The sequence below is a fragment of the Myotis yumanensis genome, unplaced genomic scaffold (genome assembly GCF_028538775.1).
Source record: "Myotis yumanensis isolate MYYU_CA2020_CCGP unplaced genomic scaffold, mMyoYum1.0.hap1 SCAF_8, whole genome shotgun sequence".
Taxonomy (NCBI): Eukaryota; Metazoa; Chordata; class Mammalia; order Chiroptera; family Vespertilionidae; genus Myotis; species Myotis yumanensis.
The window spans coordinates 64,254,466-64,274,310 of NW_027223759.1; the positions used below are offsets into that span (position 1 = coordinate 64,254,466).

Here is a 19,845-nt window from a genome sequence, read left to right on the forward strand (position 1 = left end):
CTTTTACATCCAACAGATGGCGCTATTTTTTAAAGAAGCATGTTTTTACCTGTCACAGGTGTGACATCTATATAATTATATAAAAACACACGCGTATTCGAATGCAACGTTGTGTCAAAATTTCAAAGCAATTGGTGAAGAACATTCGGAGATTTGAGATTTTGAACAAACGAACATTTACATTTTTATTTATATAGAAGATATAGATGTCACACCTGTGACAGGTAAAAACATGCTTTTTTAAAAAACAGCGCCATATGTTGGATGTAAAAGCAACACAAGCTATCCTAAATATTTTACGATTCCATTTCAATGTTTCTGATTTACGATCCATTTACAATTTCCAAATTTCCAATTTTACGATTCCATTTCAATGTTTCCAATTGCATTGTTAAATTGAATTTACATAGATTTCGATTTATTTTCATTTTGATTTAATTATTCCGTGTGACATTGCATTGGAATTGAGCTGTGTCGTTTACCACAGCGTTCATTTCGTGAGTATAGTTTATTTTTTTTCTTTTTTCATTGTTTTTCATTTCGATTTTTTAACTGTTTTTCTTATTTTTCAGTGCAATTGGCGATGGAATTGAGCTGTGTCGATTGATCTGCGTTTGAATTGAAATATTTCGTTAGTATTTTTTATTTTTTTTTGTTTTTTCTATGGTTTTTAGTTTGTGTTTTTTCCTTTCTTAATGTTTTGCAATTTTATATGTTCTTGTTAGAACTTTCTTTCTCAGTGCAATCGATCTGCTTTAGTTCATCAAAATAATGCCTCGCAGAAGATCAAACTTAGGTCGTCGTACTCGCGGAGCAGAAGCAGTGCGACGAGTAATTGCAAATCAAACTGAGGAAGAACGGGCATCAGCGAACGAGCGAAACAGACAAAGAATGGCTCAAAAACGTGCCGAGGAAGCAGCAGAGCAACGTGCAGCCAGACTTGAGTATGCACGGTGGCGAGCACGGCGAGCACGGCGAGCACAGCGATCGCGTTCTGCAGCTTCAGATCTGCTTCGTTCTCAACAGAATGAACGCAACAGGCTGAGAGTGGCTGAAAGACGTCAACGAGAAACAGCAGATCCGCGTCAAAATGTGCGCTTTCTCTTTTCTTTCTTTTCCATTTAACCAGACTGAGCCACAGCAACGTGTGGCCGGGTACAGCTAGTTTTTAAATATATTCGTATTGATTTCAGAGAGGAAGGGAGAAGGAGAGAGAGATAGAAACATCAATGATGATAGAGAATCATTCATTGATTGACTGCCTCCTCCACCCTCCCTCCCCCCCCGCCCCCCACTGGGGACTGAGCCGGCAACCCAGGCATGTGCCCTTGACCAGAATCGAACCCAAGACCTTTCAGTCTGCAGGCTGATGCTCTATCCACTGAGCCAAGCCAGCTAGGGCAATAGCCTATGTTCTTAAAAATGTGCTAGATTTTCTGACATTTTTTACAACCAAGGCTGGGCCCCTTATTTTATGATGACCTCAAAATTAAGCTCTTTATAAGAATTTTTTTCTTTATTTCAATGATTTTTTTATTTTATAGCCTACATGAATGTGATTTCTTCCGTATAATTGAGCATTTTCTTATATGCTGTTAATACTTTTATGCAGGTTCTTGAATGTGTCATTTCTGCACAGTATATCTGCAATTTTTTTTTTTAGGCTTGGGTCATGCTCTTTTAGTAATCTTGTGCTCTGCATCTAATAAGTACTAAATAACTACGGGGACTTTTAAACTTCTTTAATTCTCTCAGAATACTGACCTTTATGGCAGTTATAGATTGGTAGGGCTTGAGCTAAGGCAATTTAAATGTGTTGGTCTCTAGAGATAGAGGAGTGATATATGAGTATTATGAGATTAGGTTACATTATTAGATTATCACCTGTCAGTTTTTTAGCTGACATGTTATTCTCGGTAAAATATACATTCATTCACATGCTTTAAAACAGTCCTCAAGTTCTGATGTAACTAAAGTAAGTAATTCTCTCTTGTTGAAACCTACACAACTAAATTCTCATCTTTTCTCTGGGATTTAAGATAAAAAGAACTATTGAATTTATAACTCATGAAAATGGTGCCAGAGCTCTTGAAGAAAAGTTATTTAGGGAGGGTTGAATTGATTCATTAATACCTAATTCTGACTCCTATAAGTGTATATTCTCATTTATTTTGATTGCATGTATAATATTTTTTTATACTTACTTTATTTTCATCAGGTACAAAGAATTTTACGTGAAAGACTTTGTTATCAGAGTTCACATAGTAACCTATTTGGACTACAAGTACAATATAAGTAAGTTTGGCTATTCCCTTGTATGTTATGAGTATACTTACAGATGCCCTGTAGGTTTTGCAGATATTACCATATACAAATTTTATCTTAAGCATTGCTAATGAACCTTTTGCTTTGGGTATAGAAACATTGAGTATCATGAAGCAAGAGAGATATAAGTATTTCCATAATAAGAAAGCCTTTAACTTTTAGTCTTACGTTGTTTTTGTTACCTGGTATTGTAGAGATAATTCTGCTCTTCTTATACCTAAGACTTGGCAGCCAGTTGTAAAGTGAAAGGGCCTAAGAGCTGCCACTGTTGTCACTTACCCCATACTAGCATAAAGACCAAGATATTTCAGACTTGATTTCTTCCTGTGGTTTCCAGAGAATCAGTATTAGCCAACAATCTGTTTCTGTGTAGGACTATATAGAGTATAAGTCAAGTGCCCAGAGGGAAAGAAAAAAGGAATACCTGTTTTCTATGCATATTCAAATTTAGCTTTAAAAAATAATACCTAACAATTATTCTAGCTTTTTAAATTTGGGCCTGTTTATATAATTTCAGACACTTAATTGAGCTGCTAAAAAGAACTGCTATCCATGGAGAAAGTAACTCTGTTCTCATTATTGGACCCCGAGGATCAGGAAAGACCATGGTAAAGCTATTTATTTCTGGTGTTTGCTTTGGTAGGCTTGTGACTATTCCTGTAGACAACGCTGAAATGTATTTCATTATTTTGTTAACATTTTGCTTTTTTTTCCTTAAATCATTGAAAACATGAAAATCCTTATAAAATTGGGGCGATATATTTGAGTTGAGCTATCTTTTTTGCCTTGTTTTTCCCCACAGTGACAAGTTTCAGTTGATGTTTGTTTAATCATGATCTTCTGTCCTTGAAGAATTAGTGATTGCCAGTGGAAAAAGCAAACTAGCATTTATTGGACATGTACCTTGTGCCTTTTATCTTTGCTTTATCATTTATTGTTTACACTAACCTAGTAAGATAGGTTTTGTCTCTATTTGTGAATTAGGTAACTGTCACCAATGCATTCTTTTTTTTCTCGTTATTTTATTGTTTAACCCTAACATAAACAAATTTTTCATATGTCCATTCACATTTTCTAGATTTGTCTTCTACTTTCCCTCGTAATCATATTTGCTTAGTCGTCTCATTTTCTCTTTTCACATTCTTTATACAGAATATGAAACCAATTATGTCTGTCACACTGAAAGTATAACCAAACCATTTAATTTTAAATAGGTGGGCTGTGTAAAATCTATTTAAACAGTGTTCTCTAAAATGGAAATTAGAACTTTCGAATTTTACTGTTTTCCATTACCAGTATTGTTTGAAAGATATAAATTGGGAATATAGATCTATGGAAGGAAGTGGTGCCTAGAAGAAAGGTTAATCAGAAGTACTAGGCAACTGTCACTGACAACCACCACAGCTAACTTGTTTTTAGTTCATGTGATTTCCCCTATCTGGTTGCTTGTAGAGTTTCTTTATATTAGCAATGTTAAAATTTCACAGGTTATATCTAAATATTGATCATAAAATTTATATTCTTCAAATCCTCTTATTGTGAATTTAGATCTTTTCTTCTATAAAAGATCCTCTCCCTGCTCCCGCCATTTTTATTATAATACTAGAATTTTCATGCACTGGATGGGGGTCCCTCAGCCCGGCCTGCCCCCTATCACAGTCGAGGAGCCCTCAGGGGTGGGAGGCGACCCGGTCATCAGGGGAAGGTGATGCCCCATCACACCTCTGCTGCTGCCACTGCCAGCAGCGCAAGCCTCAGCCGGCCCTGGTTACCTGAGCCTTGGGCAGCCCTGGGCCTCTGGGCAGCTGCCATCCGAGGCTTGCCTGCGCCTCGGGCCACCCCTGGGCGGCTGGGGGGTTGAGGGGACTGGGGGAATCTGGAGGCTGGGGGGGCTGAAGGGATTGGGGGACATCTGTTGGCTGTGAGTGCCACCACCTTTGAGGGCGGGGCAGTCAATTAGCATATTCCCTCCTTATTGGCTGTGGGCACCCCCATCTTTGCGATGGTGTGAGGGTCAATTAGCATATTCCGTCTTTATTAGATAGGATCTGGAAGACACATCATCATAGTAATGTTTGAAGAACATTTTTAGATAAAACTTTAATTTTCAAGAAGCTTTATAGTGATACTCATATCAATACAGAAGAAAATGAGATTTAGGAAATCAGTGCTTTAGGTCTATCCCATCATAAACTGTGCATCTTGAAACTAAATGGCACTACAACAGGAAAGTTGAATATCAGTAATTTGTACATCAATGTCAAGCCTAAAAGTATAACTTGAGTGGCTGATTGAATTTGTTCTGAACTTCACCTTGGAAGTTTGTCTCTATAGGCATGGAGAAAGTTCAGAAATAGAGCTAAACACTTATAAAAATGTATAACTAAATACAAATTTTAACTATAGCCCATTTCATTAGAAAATGGGCTAAAAAATATATATTTTTTTTACCAGAAAAATTAAGCAGATACTACAAAGTTCCCATATTATTCTCCCCTACTCCTACCCCATACACACAATTTCCCCTACTGTTAACACCTTGACTTAGCATGGTACATTATAATCAATGAATTGATATTGATACATTATCATTAAAGTCCATAGTTTACATTAAGGTTCACTCTTTGTGTTGTACAATGTAATGGGTTTTAACAAATACATAATGTAATATATCCACCATTTAAGTGTCATACAAAATAACTTCACCATTCTAAAAAATCCCCTGTATTTATTCTCTCACCCCCAACCCCTCTCAATGACTGATGTTTCACTGTTTCCATACTTTTGCCTTTTTCAGAATGTCATATAGTTGGGATCATACAGTATAGAACCTTTTCATATTGTCTTCTTGCACTTAACAATAAGCATTTAAGGTTCCTCCATGATATTTCATGGCTTGGCAGGTCATTTCTTTTAATTGCTGAATAATATTCCATTACATAAATGTACCACTGTTTATTTACCTATTGAAGGACATCTTGTTTGGTTCTGATTTTTAGCAATTTGAATAAAGTTATTCTAAACACATGTGTACAAGATTTTATGTGAATGTAAGTCTGCAACTTAATTGGGTAAATACTTAGGAGCACCAATTGTTGCATCATATGGTAATACTATGTTTAGCTTTGTGAGAAGTTGACAAACTGTCTTCCAAAATAGTTATACCATTTTGCTTCTTACTAGCATTGAATGAGAGTTTCTTCTGCGATGTGTCTTCACAAGCATTTGGTATTGTCAGTTTTTAAAATTTTAGCCATTCCAGTAGATACACAGTGCTATCTCATTGCTTTTCTTGTTATAGTTCTTTATTGGTGTATGATATTGAGCATCTTTTAATGTGCTTATCTTTTTAAAAAAATATATTTTATTGATTTTTTACAGAGAGGAAGGGAGAGGGATAGAGAGTTAGAAACATCAATGGGAGAGAAACATCGATCAGCTGCCTCCTGCATACCTCCTACAGGGGATGTGCCCACAACCAAGATACATGCCCTTGACCGGAATCGAACCTGGGACCCTTCAGTCCGAAGGCCGACGTTCTATCCACTGAGCCAAACCAGTTAGGGCAATGTGCTTATCTTTTATCTGTATATCTTTGGTGAGATACTTTATGATCATTTTAAATTGGGTTCTTATTGATGTTTTAAGAGTCATTTGTGTATTTTGGATATATCAGATATATGTTTTGCAAATATTTTCTCCCAATCTGTCCTTTGCCCTTTGAATTCTATTAACAATGATTTTGGAAGGGAAGTTTTTAATTTAAAAGAAGTCCAACTTGTCAGCTATTTTTTTCATGGATTGTGATTTTGGTGTTGCATCTAAAACTCCATCACCAAAACTCAGGCTCTCTAGGTTCTCTCCTATTTTATTTTCTAGAAGTTTTATAGTTCTTTGCATTTACATTTACATCTGTGATTCATTACAAGTTAATGTTTGTGAAAAGTGTAAAGTCAGTGTCTAGATTCATTTTTTTTTTTGCATATGAATATCCAATTCTAACATTATTTATTGAAAAGACTATCTTTTCTTTATTGGATTACCTTTATCTCTTTATGAAAGATCAGTTGACCGTATTTGTATGTGTCTCTTTCTGGGCTCTCTATTTTGTTTCCATTATCTGTTTGTTCTTGCACTGGCATCACGCTGTCTTGATTACTGTAGCTTTATAGTTAGCCTTGAAGTTCCATAGTGTCAGTCTTTCAATTTTTTGCTTCTTCAATATTGTTTTGGCTATCCTGGGTACTTTGCATTTCCATATTAACTTCAGAATCAATTAACTACAAAATACTGGGAACTTTTGTGTTCAATTATGGGATTTTGTGTTGAATCTGTATATCACATTGAGATGATTTGGTTTAACTATATTGAATCTTCACATTCATGAACATGGAATATTTTTTCCATTTATGTATGTATGTATGTATGTATGTATGTCTTTCACCAGAATTTGTGGTTTTCCTCATGCAGAACTTATACATATTTTGTTAGATTTATAGCTAAGCATTTAAATGTTTTAGTGTTAGTGTGAATAGTATTATGTTTTTAATTTCATGTTCCAAGGGTTCATTGCTGATATGTGGTGAAACAAATGCCATGTGTGTATTACTTGTATCTTCCAACCTTGCTATAATTGATTATCAATTCCAGGAATTTATCGATTCTTTGGGATTTTCTACATAAACAGTCATGTCATCTGCAAACAAAAAAGTTTTATTTCTTGTCTATTTCTATCCATGCCTTTTATATCCTTTTTTTTGTCTCATTACATTAGTTATTAACAGGCTCTGTTTAAGTATTAATCATAAAATTAACTGATATTATACAAACTTTCTTAATATGAATTAGGTCTTCACTAAATAATAATTTAATTTTTGATATTTCTTCTGTTTCATTCTTTTTGTCCTTTCTTAGAATTATTCAGTTATTAAACTTTTGTCTAGCTCCTTGTCCTGAAACTTCTGAGTCTGCTGTTTTGTGTTTATCTGGGTCTGGCTTAAATAGCTTGAAACATTTTTTTTCTATATACGTTTTCAGTACTAATTAATCTTTATCGTCAACCTGCCTTTCCTTTTCTTTCATGTTACATCTTTTTTTTTTTAATGAATTCCTGTCAACTTTTTCTGCTTACTCAGGTTTAAAGAAGGACATGGCCATTACAGCATAGTATTTATCAGTTAATAAAATGGATAGACTATTCTTGGCATAATGACAGTTTATCCAGTTGTTGTTATTTCTTAAACTAGAGCCCTCTTCTGGTACTCTGAAGTCATTTATTTAATGTGACTTCACTGGAATATGGAAGAATCCCTTACTTGGTATTGTATTTTGGTATAATTTAATTTATGCTTGCTGCACTCCAATATTGAGAGGTCAAAGAGCTGAGGATCATTGTTTATCTGTGTCACTTTTGTAATTTGCTTTGCTTGGGACTATCCTAAGATATAAAATAGGTTATTCTTAGACAAGAACTCTCATTAATTAATTATGTAAATTAAAATTTAAAAATAAGATTCCAGCATATTTAATAACATTATGCTTTGCCTGTCTGAAATATAAAAATTTGAAATCTGCATTTGATTAAGGGGTTAGAGAGTGGTGGTTAAAGGAGCCTAATAGATGGTGAAGGAAGATAATTTGACTCTGGGTGGTGGGAAAAATAATATACAGTTGATTGATAAATATCATAGATAATGTGTCTTGTTGTACTTCAAACATTTCGATCCAAATGACAGATTGGACCCTGGGAAATACTCTTTTTTATAAAAATAAATTACTGTAAACAGAAACTTAATAGATGGTTAAATAGGATGTTTCTTCTGATTGATGTTTCTTCTACTTGCATATTGCTGAATGTTGTGTTTATTAAAGTATTTAGAAATAGTAATTTTAGTAAGCATAAAAATCCCTAGATGCTGGCAGATCTAAGCAAACTCTCCTAGTAGATTTGTAAAATTAGTTTTCAGGTACAAAAAATGTGGAAACAGGGTAGCCATGTTGGTTATGCTGGTTGGTGTAACATTAATAACCAACTAGCTTTTTAGTATATTATATAGTTTAAAATATTTGAAAAGGTGACATTATATCCATGAGAAAACTGACTGAAATTATACAATTGGTTATCTAGCTAATTACATACTAAATTTTAGCAGTATTCAGATCGGAACAAAAATTATATGAAGACATACTTGCTAATACATTTAAATTATTGTTTTAGAACACACACACACACACCATTAAAAAGGCTGTGAGTTGATCTAGGCAAATCATGACAGCTTAATGCCTAAAATAAAATCTGGAAAGAGTGCCCTATAAACCTGTTATAACTCTCTCTATGCATATGTAGAATGAAGGTACTATTGTTAACCTTATTTCATTTGGTCAAGAAATTGAAATGCTTTTCAACAATTCAGCAGACATAAAATAATTTAAATCATTAAATCAGAGCTTGAGATACATAAATGTTATATAAATAAAATATCAAAAGGGTGGGGGCAAGAACATAGCAGATTACTAAAAAAATATGGTGAAAGTCATATTTTGAGAGCCCAAGTTTATGTCCTCTGGGGACAAACTCTTGTAGTATGGAAAGACTTGACCCAAAGGCAGAGAAGCACCACCTCTTCTTCTGACAGTTCTTCATAAAGAATTTCACATCTCAACCAGGCCTTAATGCATATAACAATTGATATTTCCATATTGTCCCTTGTAAAGAGGACCTGGACTGCCTATGTTCTGAGGTAGAATTCCATCTGCTTTAAAAACGGTATAGATAAATAAGGAATAGCTGTTATGTTTGGTATCCTGTTGTGCAACCTAGTAATTTAAAATGAGGGTATTTGTTTCTTCCTATTGCACAAAGATGCTATAGTGACAGATAGAGGATAGGCTATTGTAAAAACAAATAGTATTTTGTTTTTCAAAATAGTTTACCAGTCATCCCAGTGACCTTTTTGAATAATTCCTTTTGTTCTCACTAAATTTTGATGCTATCTTAATTAATTTTTTTCTATATGCTGTGAGTGGTAAGATGTCACAATTTAAAAAGTATAATAAAATGTAAGTATGTGGATTAGAAACCTGTAATTATAAAAATGTGCAGCTTTATAACTGAACAGTTTAAGGTAGTATAATAATTTCTGTGCATATTTTAGTAGTAATCTATATATGTAAAAGCCTAAGCAACCAGCTGACCAGCTAGTAGCTATGATGTGCTCTGACCACCAGAGGGCAGACGTTCAACGCAGTTGTGGAAACCACAGGCATGGAAACATAGAACAGACTGATGAATCTCAGAGGGAAGAGGGGAGTCAGGGAAGAGATTAACCAAAGATCTTATATGCATACTAGAGGCCCGGTGCATGGATTCATGTACTGGTGGGGTCCTTCAGCCTGGCCTGCGGGGATCGGGCTAAAACCAGCTCTCCGACATCCCCCGAGGGGCCCTGGATTGTGAGAGGGCGCAGACCAGGCTGAGGGACCCCACTGGTGCATGAATCCAAGTACTGGGCCTCTAGTTATTATAAGTATATTAGTAGTAGGAATAATTTTTTCATTGTAAGCACTAAGTTTCTGTAATAAGGACTTTCTCTGTATACCTAGCAACTAACAGAGGGAACTAAAGAATCTGCAATTGTATTTGTTAATTTAAAGTGGCAATCTGTTTATATCATTTCCACTATTCATAGTTTAAAAAATAAGGGCTTATTAACTTTTAGCTATCATTAACTATTTTGTAAACTTTTTAATATTGTTTAGCTAATAAACCATGCTTTGAAAGAATTAATGGAGGTAGAAGACGTGAGTGAAAATGTATTACAAGTTCACCTAAATGGTAAGTGTGTCATTATTTTGCCACTGGAACTAATCATGTGCGCTTTTTATATTATGAAACTAAATCCCCTTGTATGTTTTAAATTTAGATTCATAATTAAATTTTTAAAACTAGATTTATGTCTAATAACTCTTAGCACACCATAAACAATATTTTTAGAAACTAAAACAATAAATAAAGGATGCACATAAAGACTTTCGGTTTTGTTGTGTGTTTTTTTCAATAACCCTAACTCCAGAGAAGATTGTTCTTTGATTCTACTAGATGTCTTCATTACTCAGTTGTAATATGAAATATAAACTCACAGTCTGTGACTTTTTTCTTTCTAGTTAAATTTAAAAATCATTAAAAATTATTTGATTGGAAAATAACCTCAAATACATATTTCATTTTAATTAAATGCTTTTAAATGGGCTTTGTTTTAGGACTGCTGCAGATCAATGATAAAATAGCTCTAAAGGAAATCACAAGGCAGTTAAATCTGGAAAACGTAGTTGGAGATAAAGTTTTTGTACGTATAACTTCTATTCTTTTATTAAATAGTCATCAAAATAAAGTCTGTATTGTTATAGCTTTATATTTTTGTAATAAAAATGTGTTAAGTACTAGGGTGCATTTATTTATCAAAACCAGGTTTACATAGATACTGAGTTTGTTTCTTTATTTGTAAGATAAATATTCTGATTCTCTGTCTTTGGAGATAAATTAATGTTTTTAAAAATACTATACTCTAGCAGTCTATTTCTAGTCGTCTGAGACTTGGGTATCATGGGAGTGGTGGAAAATGTGCTGAATTTTACACTACAGAAAAGGTGGATTTTAGTCTTGCTTTACAGCCTGGTGAGAATGATTAATGAATCCCCCCTGAATTTCAGGTCCTCCTCTGTTAAATAGGCATTATCTTAAACTTACTGCACTAATTTATTTGGCAGACAAAAGAAAGCATTAAACATAATTTATGTTTTAAGAAAAGATACTTGATGGTAATACACTATACATATGCCAGTTATCTCGTACTATTAAAATGTTTTCAGATACTTGCCCATATCTCATTATTGTAATAGCTTGGAATCTAGGACAATGAATGTCATAACTTAAAAGAAACTGATTAGAAATGTTTTGAAACTTGAAAATTTTTTTGCCTATCACTTGATTTATAGGGCTCAAGGGAAGAATGATTAACTTAATTTTCAACTTCTTTAATTTTCATGATGAAATGACTTATCCTCATACTACCTATGCATTTGAAGTGGGTTATATATGTTCCAAGTTCATTTTCTGGTCTCTGGTAATCATGCAGTGCTGTCACTCTCCTATGCAGCTTCACAGCCATGGTTGTGAAAGCCTCCTAGCATGTAGTGATTCATTCTTTTGTAATTATCTCTAAAATCTTGAGCCCAATCACATGTTACCCTTTCACTGTCTGCAGGTCTCTGAAGTGGAAGTTCAGAATTCCCCTTCTATTAATGTTCTATCTTCTGTTAGAATTTAATGTTGAAAATAGTCTGCTACTTGGTCAAGGAGAAGTACTGTTATAGAGGCCCTGTTTTGCTTTTAGTTTCCTGTTGATGTAAGATTGGTGTTTCCAACTTGCATATTGGATTCATACGAAATAATAAAAAGGCATCGTTGTTTATCATCCTAGTCATCACTTTTGGTACCATAATTGTCACACAGAGATATTATTAATTTAACTTCTACATTGTATTCATTAGTCAGTCAGCTGAAGCTCAGAGAGCATAAAAAGCTTGCCTAAAGTCGTAAAATAACAAAGGCTTGGCATTAAGAACCTGAGTCACTTATCTCAATCCAGAGCTTTTCTGTTCTGATATCCTTACAGCAAATTTGTATATTCTTATACATATATATATACATGTATATTTATATAAGTACATATATGTACATATGTATTGTATAGGTATATATTTAATGTATGTATAATATGTACATATGTATTTGTACAGGTATATATCTAATGTCATGTACAACATTCTTTTAAAAAATATCTGGAAGAGAAGCAACCTTTGAGTAACATTGACCACTGATTTCCTAACAAATTGTCTCTGAGCCTTTGTTTATGTTATGGTAACTACCTCTAGTCCTGCTTACCTTGGAATAGTGTTGACGTGGCAGTTTGCAATCATCACAAAATATATGGAAACTCTTAAAAACTTACGCTATTTTATATCAGTTCTCTCATTAGGAAACAAATAAATGTGTTTCCTCTCTCTTCTACATCTCAAATTTAAAGTTGGCTATTTCTTTAAATTAAAAAATCTGAAGTATAGTAATGATTTTAATGAAAAAATATTTTAATAGGGCCTTTATCCACAAGCTGTAACATCTGAATAATACATCTGCAACTCTAAATTTTTATCTGGAATATTTAAGTTGTATGTAAAAATGTTTTAGGTGTGGTTCAGTTAGCCAAATTTGATATGATAGTACATATTGTGTAATATGCTCTTGAATAGAGATTCACTATTATAGTATCTAATATTTGAGGCAAATTTCTTCTCCCTTTTACTTTTGGATCTCATTTAAATTCATTTTTTAGTGGTAGAAATTAATTTGTGACTTTCAAGAGCCTGATGTTTTTGACGATACAAAGTGCAATGGATTTCTAATTCTCTGATTATATTTATAATATAGCAACTCTTAATAGCCCAACCTGGGGGGTCTGTTGGTTGGCGCGTCATCCCGTAAGCCAAAAAGTTTGTGGGGCGAGTACAAGAGACAAGTGATCAATGTTTCTCACATCAATGTGTCTCTCTCACATCACTGTTTCTATCTAAAAATCTAAAATCAATGTACATATCCTCAGATGAGGATAAAAAAAAACTCCCTTTAAATAACATTAACAGTTTTATGTATTTTATCAAGAAAATATAAAATTTTGAACACTATGTAGTAATGTCACTTTCAGAGGTATGCCATCTCTGCTTTTATATTTAAGTTTTAGATTGTAAGCATAGATATATTCAACTGAGAATCTGGCCAATGACTCTAATCCTATATAATAAAGCCTAATATGCTAAGTGTCCAGTCGACTGGTCTGCCATTCAACCAATCAAAGCATAATATGCTAATGATATGCTAAGGCTGCTCAACCTCTCGCTATGATGTGCACCGACCATCAGGGGGCAGACAGTCTACTGGTCGGCCAGTTGCTATAACGTGCACTGACCACCAGGGGGCAGACGCTCCAACCGGTAGGTTAGCTTGCTGCTGGGGTCCGGCCTATCAGGACTGAGCAAGAGGGACTGGACATGCCCTGGAGCCCTCCCACGGTTCCTCCCCAGCTGGCCAACCTCCTGCGTCTCTCCCCGGCCCCGATCGATCATGCACCAGTGGGGTTCCACGGCCTGGCCTGCACCCTTTCACAATCCGGGACCCCTCGGGGGATGTGGGAGAGCCAGTTTCAGCCTCATCCCACAAGTCAGGCCAAGGGACCCCACTGGTGCACGGATTTGTGCACCGGGCCTCTAGTTTACTATGAAAAATGAGTATCTATATAATGTCTAAGAATTAGATACAGGGTGTGTCTACATAATGTTTAAGGGCCAGATAACCTTTCTGTTTTTTTATTTAATAAACTTCTAGTCATGGTATTTGTTTGTTTGTTTTTTGTTTTTGTTACTCAGGGAAGCTTTGCCGAAAACCTTTCATTTATTCTGGAAGCTTTAAAGAAAGGTAAATATTAACATATTTAACAGTATCAAACATACTTGTTTAGCTGTAGTTTCCCCTGATTATAAAGATAATAACATGATTTAACAAAAAAATTAGTAAAGAAATATTAAAAAAGAAAATAATAGTCACTATATTCCCACACTAATAGTGATTATCCCAATTTAACTTTGGTTTTATGTCTTTATTCACCTGCAGTATATCATTGATATAAGTAGTTAAGTAATTTTCATAAGAATACATTTATTTTCCATATTGTGTAGTCTACATCTTTTCATTTACAAACAGTATATTGTGAGCATTTTTCCATGTCAGTAAAAAATGCTGCATTATCATTTTTATGGTTCTTATATATTTCATTTTAAAAATATAAATTAACTATAATTAAAAATATACATTATAACTTATTAACCACCAGTTCTGGGCTTTTATTTTTAATTTTGTAATTATGAAGAAATTCGTAGATAGTCATCCAGATATTTCCTGGGGAAAATTTCAGTGAGTAGAATTCTGGATTAAAAGGTACAACAATTAAACTACCTTAGAAGGCCCATTTTCTAAATATATTTCAAGAATACCTTTTTCTTAACAATTTCAAAAACAAGTATTTATTTTTATATTTGTCTAATAGAAAAATTATTAGTTTAATTTGCTTAATTTTGATAATGATGATCATTTTGTTTTTATTGACCATTGACATTTCCTGATTCATGTGTTTCCTATGGTTCTGTCTTATTTTGATGTTTAGCTTGTTTGTTTGTTTATGGGGATTCTTGCACTTAAAAACAACACTTAATGTTTCTCTTCTCTTAAATTTGGGTTGGATTATCTGCTGAACAGAGTTTTAGAATTTTTACATAGTCAAAATTTCTTCTCTCCAGGTTTAAAAATACTCAATTATTTTTTCATCTAATAGTTGTAATTAATAATTTGCCTAGAATTTATTTTGGTGAGGTGTAAAGTGGAGCTTTAACCTTGAATAAACCACTTTTCCCCATTAATATGTAATGCTATGTTTTACCAATACTAAATTTCTAATAATGTAGGCCTGTTTCTAGACTTGTGAGCAGTCCCTGTGGTTTTTATGCCATTTAGGTTAGTGTTAAATGTTTTATTACCTGTTGGAGTGAGTGTCCCCTTATCAGATTTTCTTGTTACTTGTTTATGCAAATATAAAGCCCTAAACCTTAAAGTAGTAGTGATTCTTTTGCTAAAGCTGATTCTGTTGTGATGAGAACAATGAATTCACAAAATCATGTTGAACTTTTCCCTGTTGAAATATTAAATTTGTGGTTAGAAGGAATTATAGTGGTTCTGATTGAATTTCACAGTCTAACCATTGTTTATAAAAATTATTTCTAAGGGAAGATATACTTTGCATTTCTAGCTAAATGAATCTTTTCTGAAATAATAGTTTTGAGCATAATGACTCTTTATATTTAATCTCAAAATGATTTGGTCTGTGTAGGTATTAAAAGTTCTTTGTAAATTTTCTGGTACTAGAAGGACTCTGTTTACATAATTTTAAAAACAATAGTCTCCATTTATTTAAATCATTTTCATCAATAAACTACTAGTAACTAGACTGAAATACTTAAGGCTATCTTGTCCTATGAGTAATTTTGTTGAATAAATAAATTTATGTGCATTGTTAAATATCCTACCCGAAGTAGGTTATCAATAATTGTTTGTTGAATTAAGTTTTAAAAAGTGAAATGTAGCCCTGACTGGTTTGGCTCAGTGAATAGCCTGTGGACTGAAACGTCACAGGTTCGATTCTGGTCAGGGGCACGTGCCCAGGTTGCGGGCTCGATCCCCAGTGGTGGGCTTGCAGGAGGCAGCCGATCAGTGTGATTCTCTCATCATTGATGTTTCTTTCTCTCTTTTCCTCTCCCTTCCTCTCTGAAATCTATAAAAATATATTTTAAAAAAATAAAAATAAATAAAAAGTGAAATGTAGTAAATAGTATGGGAATTTAACAAAGGTTAATATAATTGCTGTTAATAAAACTCTTATTTTATCTTAGGTGACCGGACTAGTAGTTGTCCAGTGATCTTCATATTAGATGAATTTGATCTCTTTGCTCATCATAGAAACCAAACACTCCTCTATAATCTTTTTGATATTTCTCAGTCTGCACAGACTCCAATAGCAGTTATTGGTCTTACCTGTAGATTGGTAAGTCTTTTTTTTTAAATTAAAAAATTGTAATGTTTAGAAAGTTAAAGCTTAATTACCAACATAGTCACTTATGTAGGTCATGATATCAGGCATTTTTCAAATGTGTTTCACCGATGCCTGGTGCATTTATCCCATTTTTCAAATCAGATTGAGGAAAATAAGAACACAGTTAATCACTCATACTCATAAATACCTGTCTCTCCAACGGAATCACTAAATGAAAAAAATGAAGTCAGATTATGCTAATAAATACAATATTTCTACATTAGCAAGTAAAGAGAAAGTTAAATAATCTTACCATCACTTGATTAAATTCACCAATAGTGTCTATGTTTAACATTTATGATTCTTCCCATATTTGAAAATGCTTGGAATCAACTCAGAATGATACTATTTTAACTTTGTAAATATACACCGCTGGAAGTGAGGTTCATGTACTTGTTCTCTTTTTCAGTAACTCTTTGTCTTTTTTTTTTGAAAAGTGAAACTTTTTACAAAGTCATCTTCCAACAGTCCCCCTAGTGCTGTTTTTTCTTTCCAGTGGCTTTTCCCGCCCTCCTTCCCCAGTGCTCCAGAGCTTATGACGTATGCCTTCATATAAGCCTCCCTCGTAGAACATCGGGCTGGTTCTCCACATAACTATCCTGCCCTGCTAGAAGCAGCCGTCTGTCATGAGGATTGAGGCATCTTCTTCTTGTTAAAAAAACAAACAAACAAACAAAAAAAACTTCCTTTGGATGGAAGTGGCAGTGGCAAATATTGATCCAGTTAAGGACCAAATAAAGCAGGAGTGGGGAATTTCTGGCCTGTGGGCCGTATAAGGACCCTGAAATCATTTGGTCTGGTCCTGCTAAGGCTTTTGAGTTAATTAAATGTTTGACCAAATATAGAAGGTTAATTTTTAAGTTGATAATTTTGTATGGCCCACAAATGATGTTATAAATATCCAAATGGCCTTTGGCAGTAAAAAGGGTCCCAACCCCTGCTCTATATAATTGATTTCTTAACCTAGCTGTTTTATGAAAGTCATCTTGGTAGATTAGAAATCCATATTTCTAGGGCTTATCACAGCTTCTTTTTAAAAAAATAAAACTTTTTAATTATAGAAAGTTGGCAATAAACTTGATTTCTAACTTCTTAAGGAAAAATAGCATAAATGTAAGTAGTTTCTAAAATGTCACCATAGAAAAGCCACAGGACAATAACATACCATTGTCATGCTGTGTTTCTGCCAAGTTTCTCTTCTGTAGTTTGTTCCTTCAGCCTAGCATGGCTTCAGCTTAAATTTGTGGATATTTCAGTGATCTGAACATTTCTCCATTACACATACTGCTTACTTAAGTCATTGTTACATAAAAACAATGAAGATGTTTAGATTTTCATGAATGTAATAAGTCTTAGTACAAATTTTCATCTTAATTTTTTATCTGAATTCTTCATAGAATGTACAGAATTCCTTGAAACTTTTAATGTTACTATGACAAATAACTACTCAATAATAGTTACAATTTTTTTTAGCAATTATTATAAGTTTTAGAATGTTGAAGATTAGCTGAGATTAACATGGTAGGTAAAACGCATGACATCATCGGGCCTACAGATTCTTAAAGGGGATTAAAGTAGCATGCATAACAGAATCTTTTAGAGCAGGGGTGGGGAACGTCTGTCCCTTGGGCCATATAAGGCCTGAAAAATTATTTGGTCTAACCCTGCCAAGGCATTAGGGGGTGAGTTAAATGTTTAACCAAATATAGCAGGCTAATTTTTAAGTTGATAATATTGTATGACCAGAGAATGATGTTATAAATATTCAAATGGCCCTGGGCATAAAAAAGGTTCCCCATCCCTGTTTTAGAGGCTTGGTTTATTTCCAAGCCACACTCTCTTCTACTGCCTTTTAACAGTAAAGAGATCAAGGGAATAATTTGAGTGTTTAGTGGTTTTCATAAATTTTTTTTATGCTTAACTGAATATTATAAGATAGGCATTGCTAATTATAGGTAATAGTTTAAATATTTATATTTCTAACATTGACTTTTTTTTAACATGCATCTTACAGGAATTTCTGTTTGTTTTTAAGGATATTTTGGAACTCTTAGAAAAAAGAGTGAAGTCACGATTTTCTCACAGACAGATGCACTTAATGAATTCATTTGGTTTTCCCCAGTATCTTAAAATATTTAAAGAACAATTATCTCTACCTGCAGAATTTCCAGACAAGCTTTTTGCTGAGAAGTGGAATGAGAATGTTCAGGTAACTTGGAGCAAAAGTAATAATATCAAAATGATTTTTGTATCTTGCTATACCATTTGAAAACAAAACTTAGAAATATTTAAAATTTCTGAATTAGTACAAAGCTTCTAATGTACTATTGCATAAAACTGCATGAATACTAATTATACACTTTTTGTGTGTGCATATTATCTTCTTATAAAAAACTGTTGAAATGTCATAGCTCCTGAATTTGTCTCTCAAAAGAACTTTAATAAGCTTTTTGTTTTATTTATATCTGATTTATATTTTAGGTTATTTTGTTGAAGCGTTTCCATCACAAAAATTATTTTTATTTTACTTTTTAAGTTTAGCAATATATTATGTTAGTGATTCATATCTACCTATCCAATGTGGATTTTCCCCCTCTAATTCTCATAAAGAACTTTACCTTTTATCTCGTCACATCTATTAAAAGGCAATCCAGGTTATGGCAGTTGTGGTTATATTATATACATTGACGAAATCCATATTGGAGTCCATGGAGCCCTGAGGTTATTAGCTACAGAGGTACCTTCATATGTTGTTTTCAAGATTTACTAAACATGTGGACTCTGTTGATTTACCTACACTTCAAGCTTAATTTCTACAGACCACTGTTATGTCAGCCCAACATATTGGCATCAGTTTGTCTTATGCTGACAAGAAATTTCAGTTGGCAGGGAGAAAGGGAGAGGAAGTTCAATAACATAATTGAAGAACAGTGTTGCTAAATAAAGCCCACATAGTAGAATCTTGCAAAAATATGGGTCCTATGAAAGTGGAAAATAATAACAAAAAAGTCCTTCATTTTGAAAGCATTGGATAAAACTGGTATGTAGTATTAAATGCTAATGAGTGAGGATGATTAGCTATATGGATAATTAGAGTTACACAATTTATATTCACTGCCTCTAAAAAAGGATTGTTTTATAGTAAAGTAGTATTGATTTTATTCTTAAATAACAATACCAAAATAAAAATGTATTTATTTTTCTCTTATATGATTCTTGTTTTTTTTCCCATCTTTGTTGAAGTATAATCAGCAAGTTGAAAACAGTATATGTTTGTGGTGTTCAATTTAATGTTTTGATATACATATACATTGTGAAATACCACAATCAAGCTATTAAATATATCCATCACCTCACATAGGTATAATTTTTTTTTTTCTTTTAAGTGTGAGAACACTTAAGATCTATCCTGTATGTAAATTTCAGGGGTACAATACTATATAGTTAACCATAGTCACATTGCTTGCATAACTGAAACTTGATTCTTTTAATAATAAAATATGGTCTGCTCATGTTAGCATTAGTAATTTTGACACATTTCATTTTTTAAATTAAAAGTTCATTGAACAAAATATAACCAGTTCATAAGAATATACGGTAAAAATTAGAAGTTTCATTATGTCCAAACTCACCAGAGTAATTATTTAGTTTATAGCAATTCAGACTTTATGTGTAAAAACTAAACTTGTTTTTATATAAAGGGTTTAAGCTTTACATATTTTTTAAAATACGTTTTTATTGATTTTAGAGAGAGAGAAAGGGAGAGGAG

The 19,845-nt window shown here is 33.3% G+C and overlaps 1 protein-coding gene across 4 annotated transcripts in view; it reads left to right on the forward strand.

The window, feature by feature from the left end:
* The window catches only part of ORC4 (origin recognition complex subunit 4), an 82,418-nt gene that overhangs the window by 36,492 nt on the left and 26,081 nt on the right, over positions 1 to 19,845 (forward strand). For 2 of the 4 annotated variants that reach the window (XM_070423051.1, XM_070423050.1), the window contains exons 3-9: positions 2,219 to 2,295; positions 2,843 to 2,933; positions 10,084 to 10,159; positions 10,585 to 10,670; positions 13,804 to 13,852; positions 15,877 to 16,028; positions 18,112 to 18,285. In XM_070423051.1, the coding sequence (XP_070279152.1) occupies positions 2,219 to 2,295; positions 2,843 to 2,933; positions 10,084 to 10,159; positions 10,585 to 10,670; positions 13,804 to 13,852; positions 15,877 to 16,028; positions 18,112 to 18,285 (705 nt within the window). Of the gene's footprint in view, positions 1 to 572; positions 632 to 725; positions 1,093 to 2,218; positions 2,296 to 2,842; positions 2,934 to 10,083; positions 10,160 to 10,584; positions 10,671 to 13,803; positions 13,853 to 15,876; positions 16,029 to 18,111; positions 18,286 to 19,845 lie in introns of all 4 variants that reach the window. The other 2 variants (XM_070423049.1, XM_070423052.1) reach the window with 2 other exon arrangements.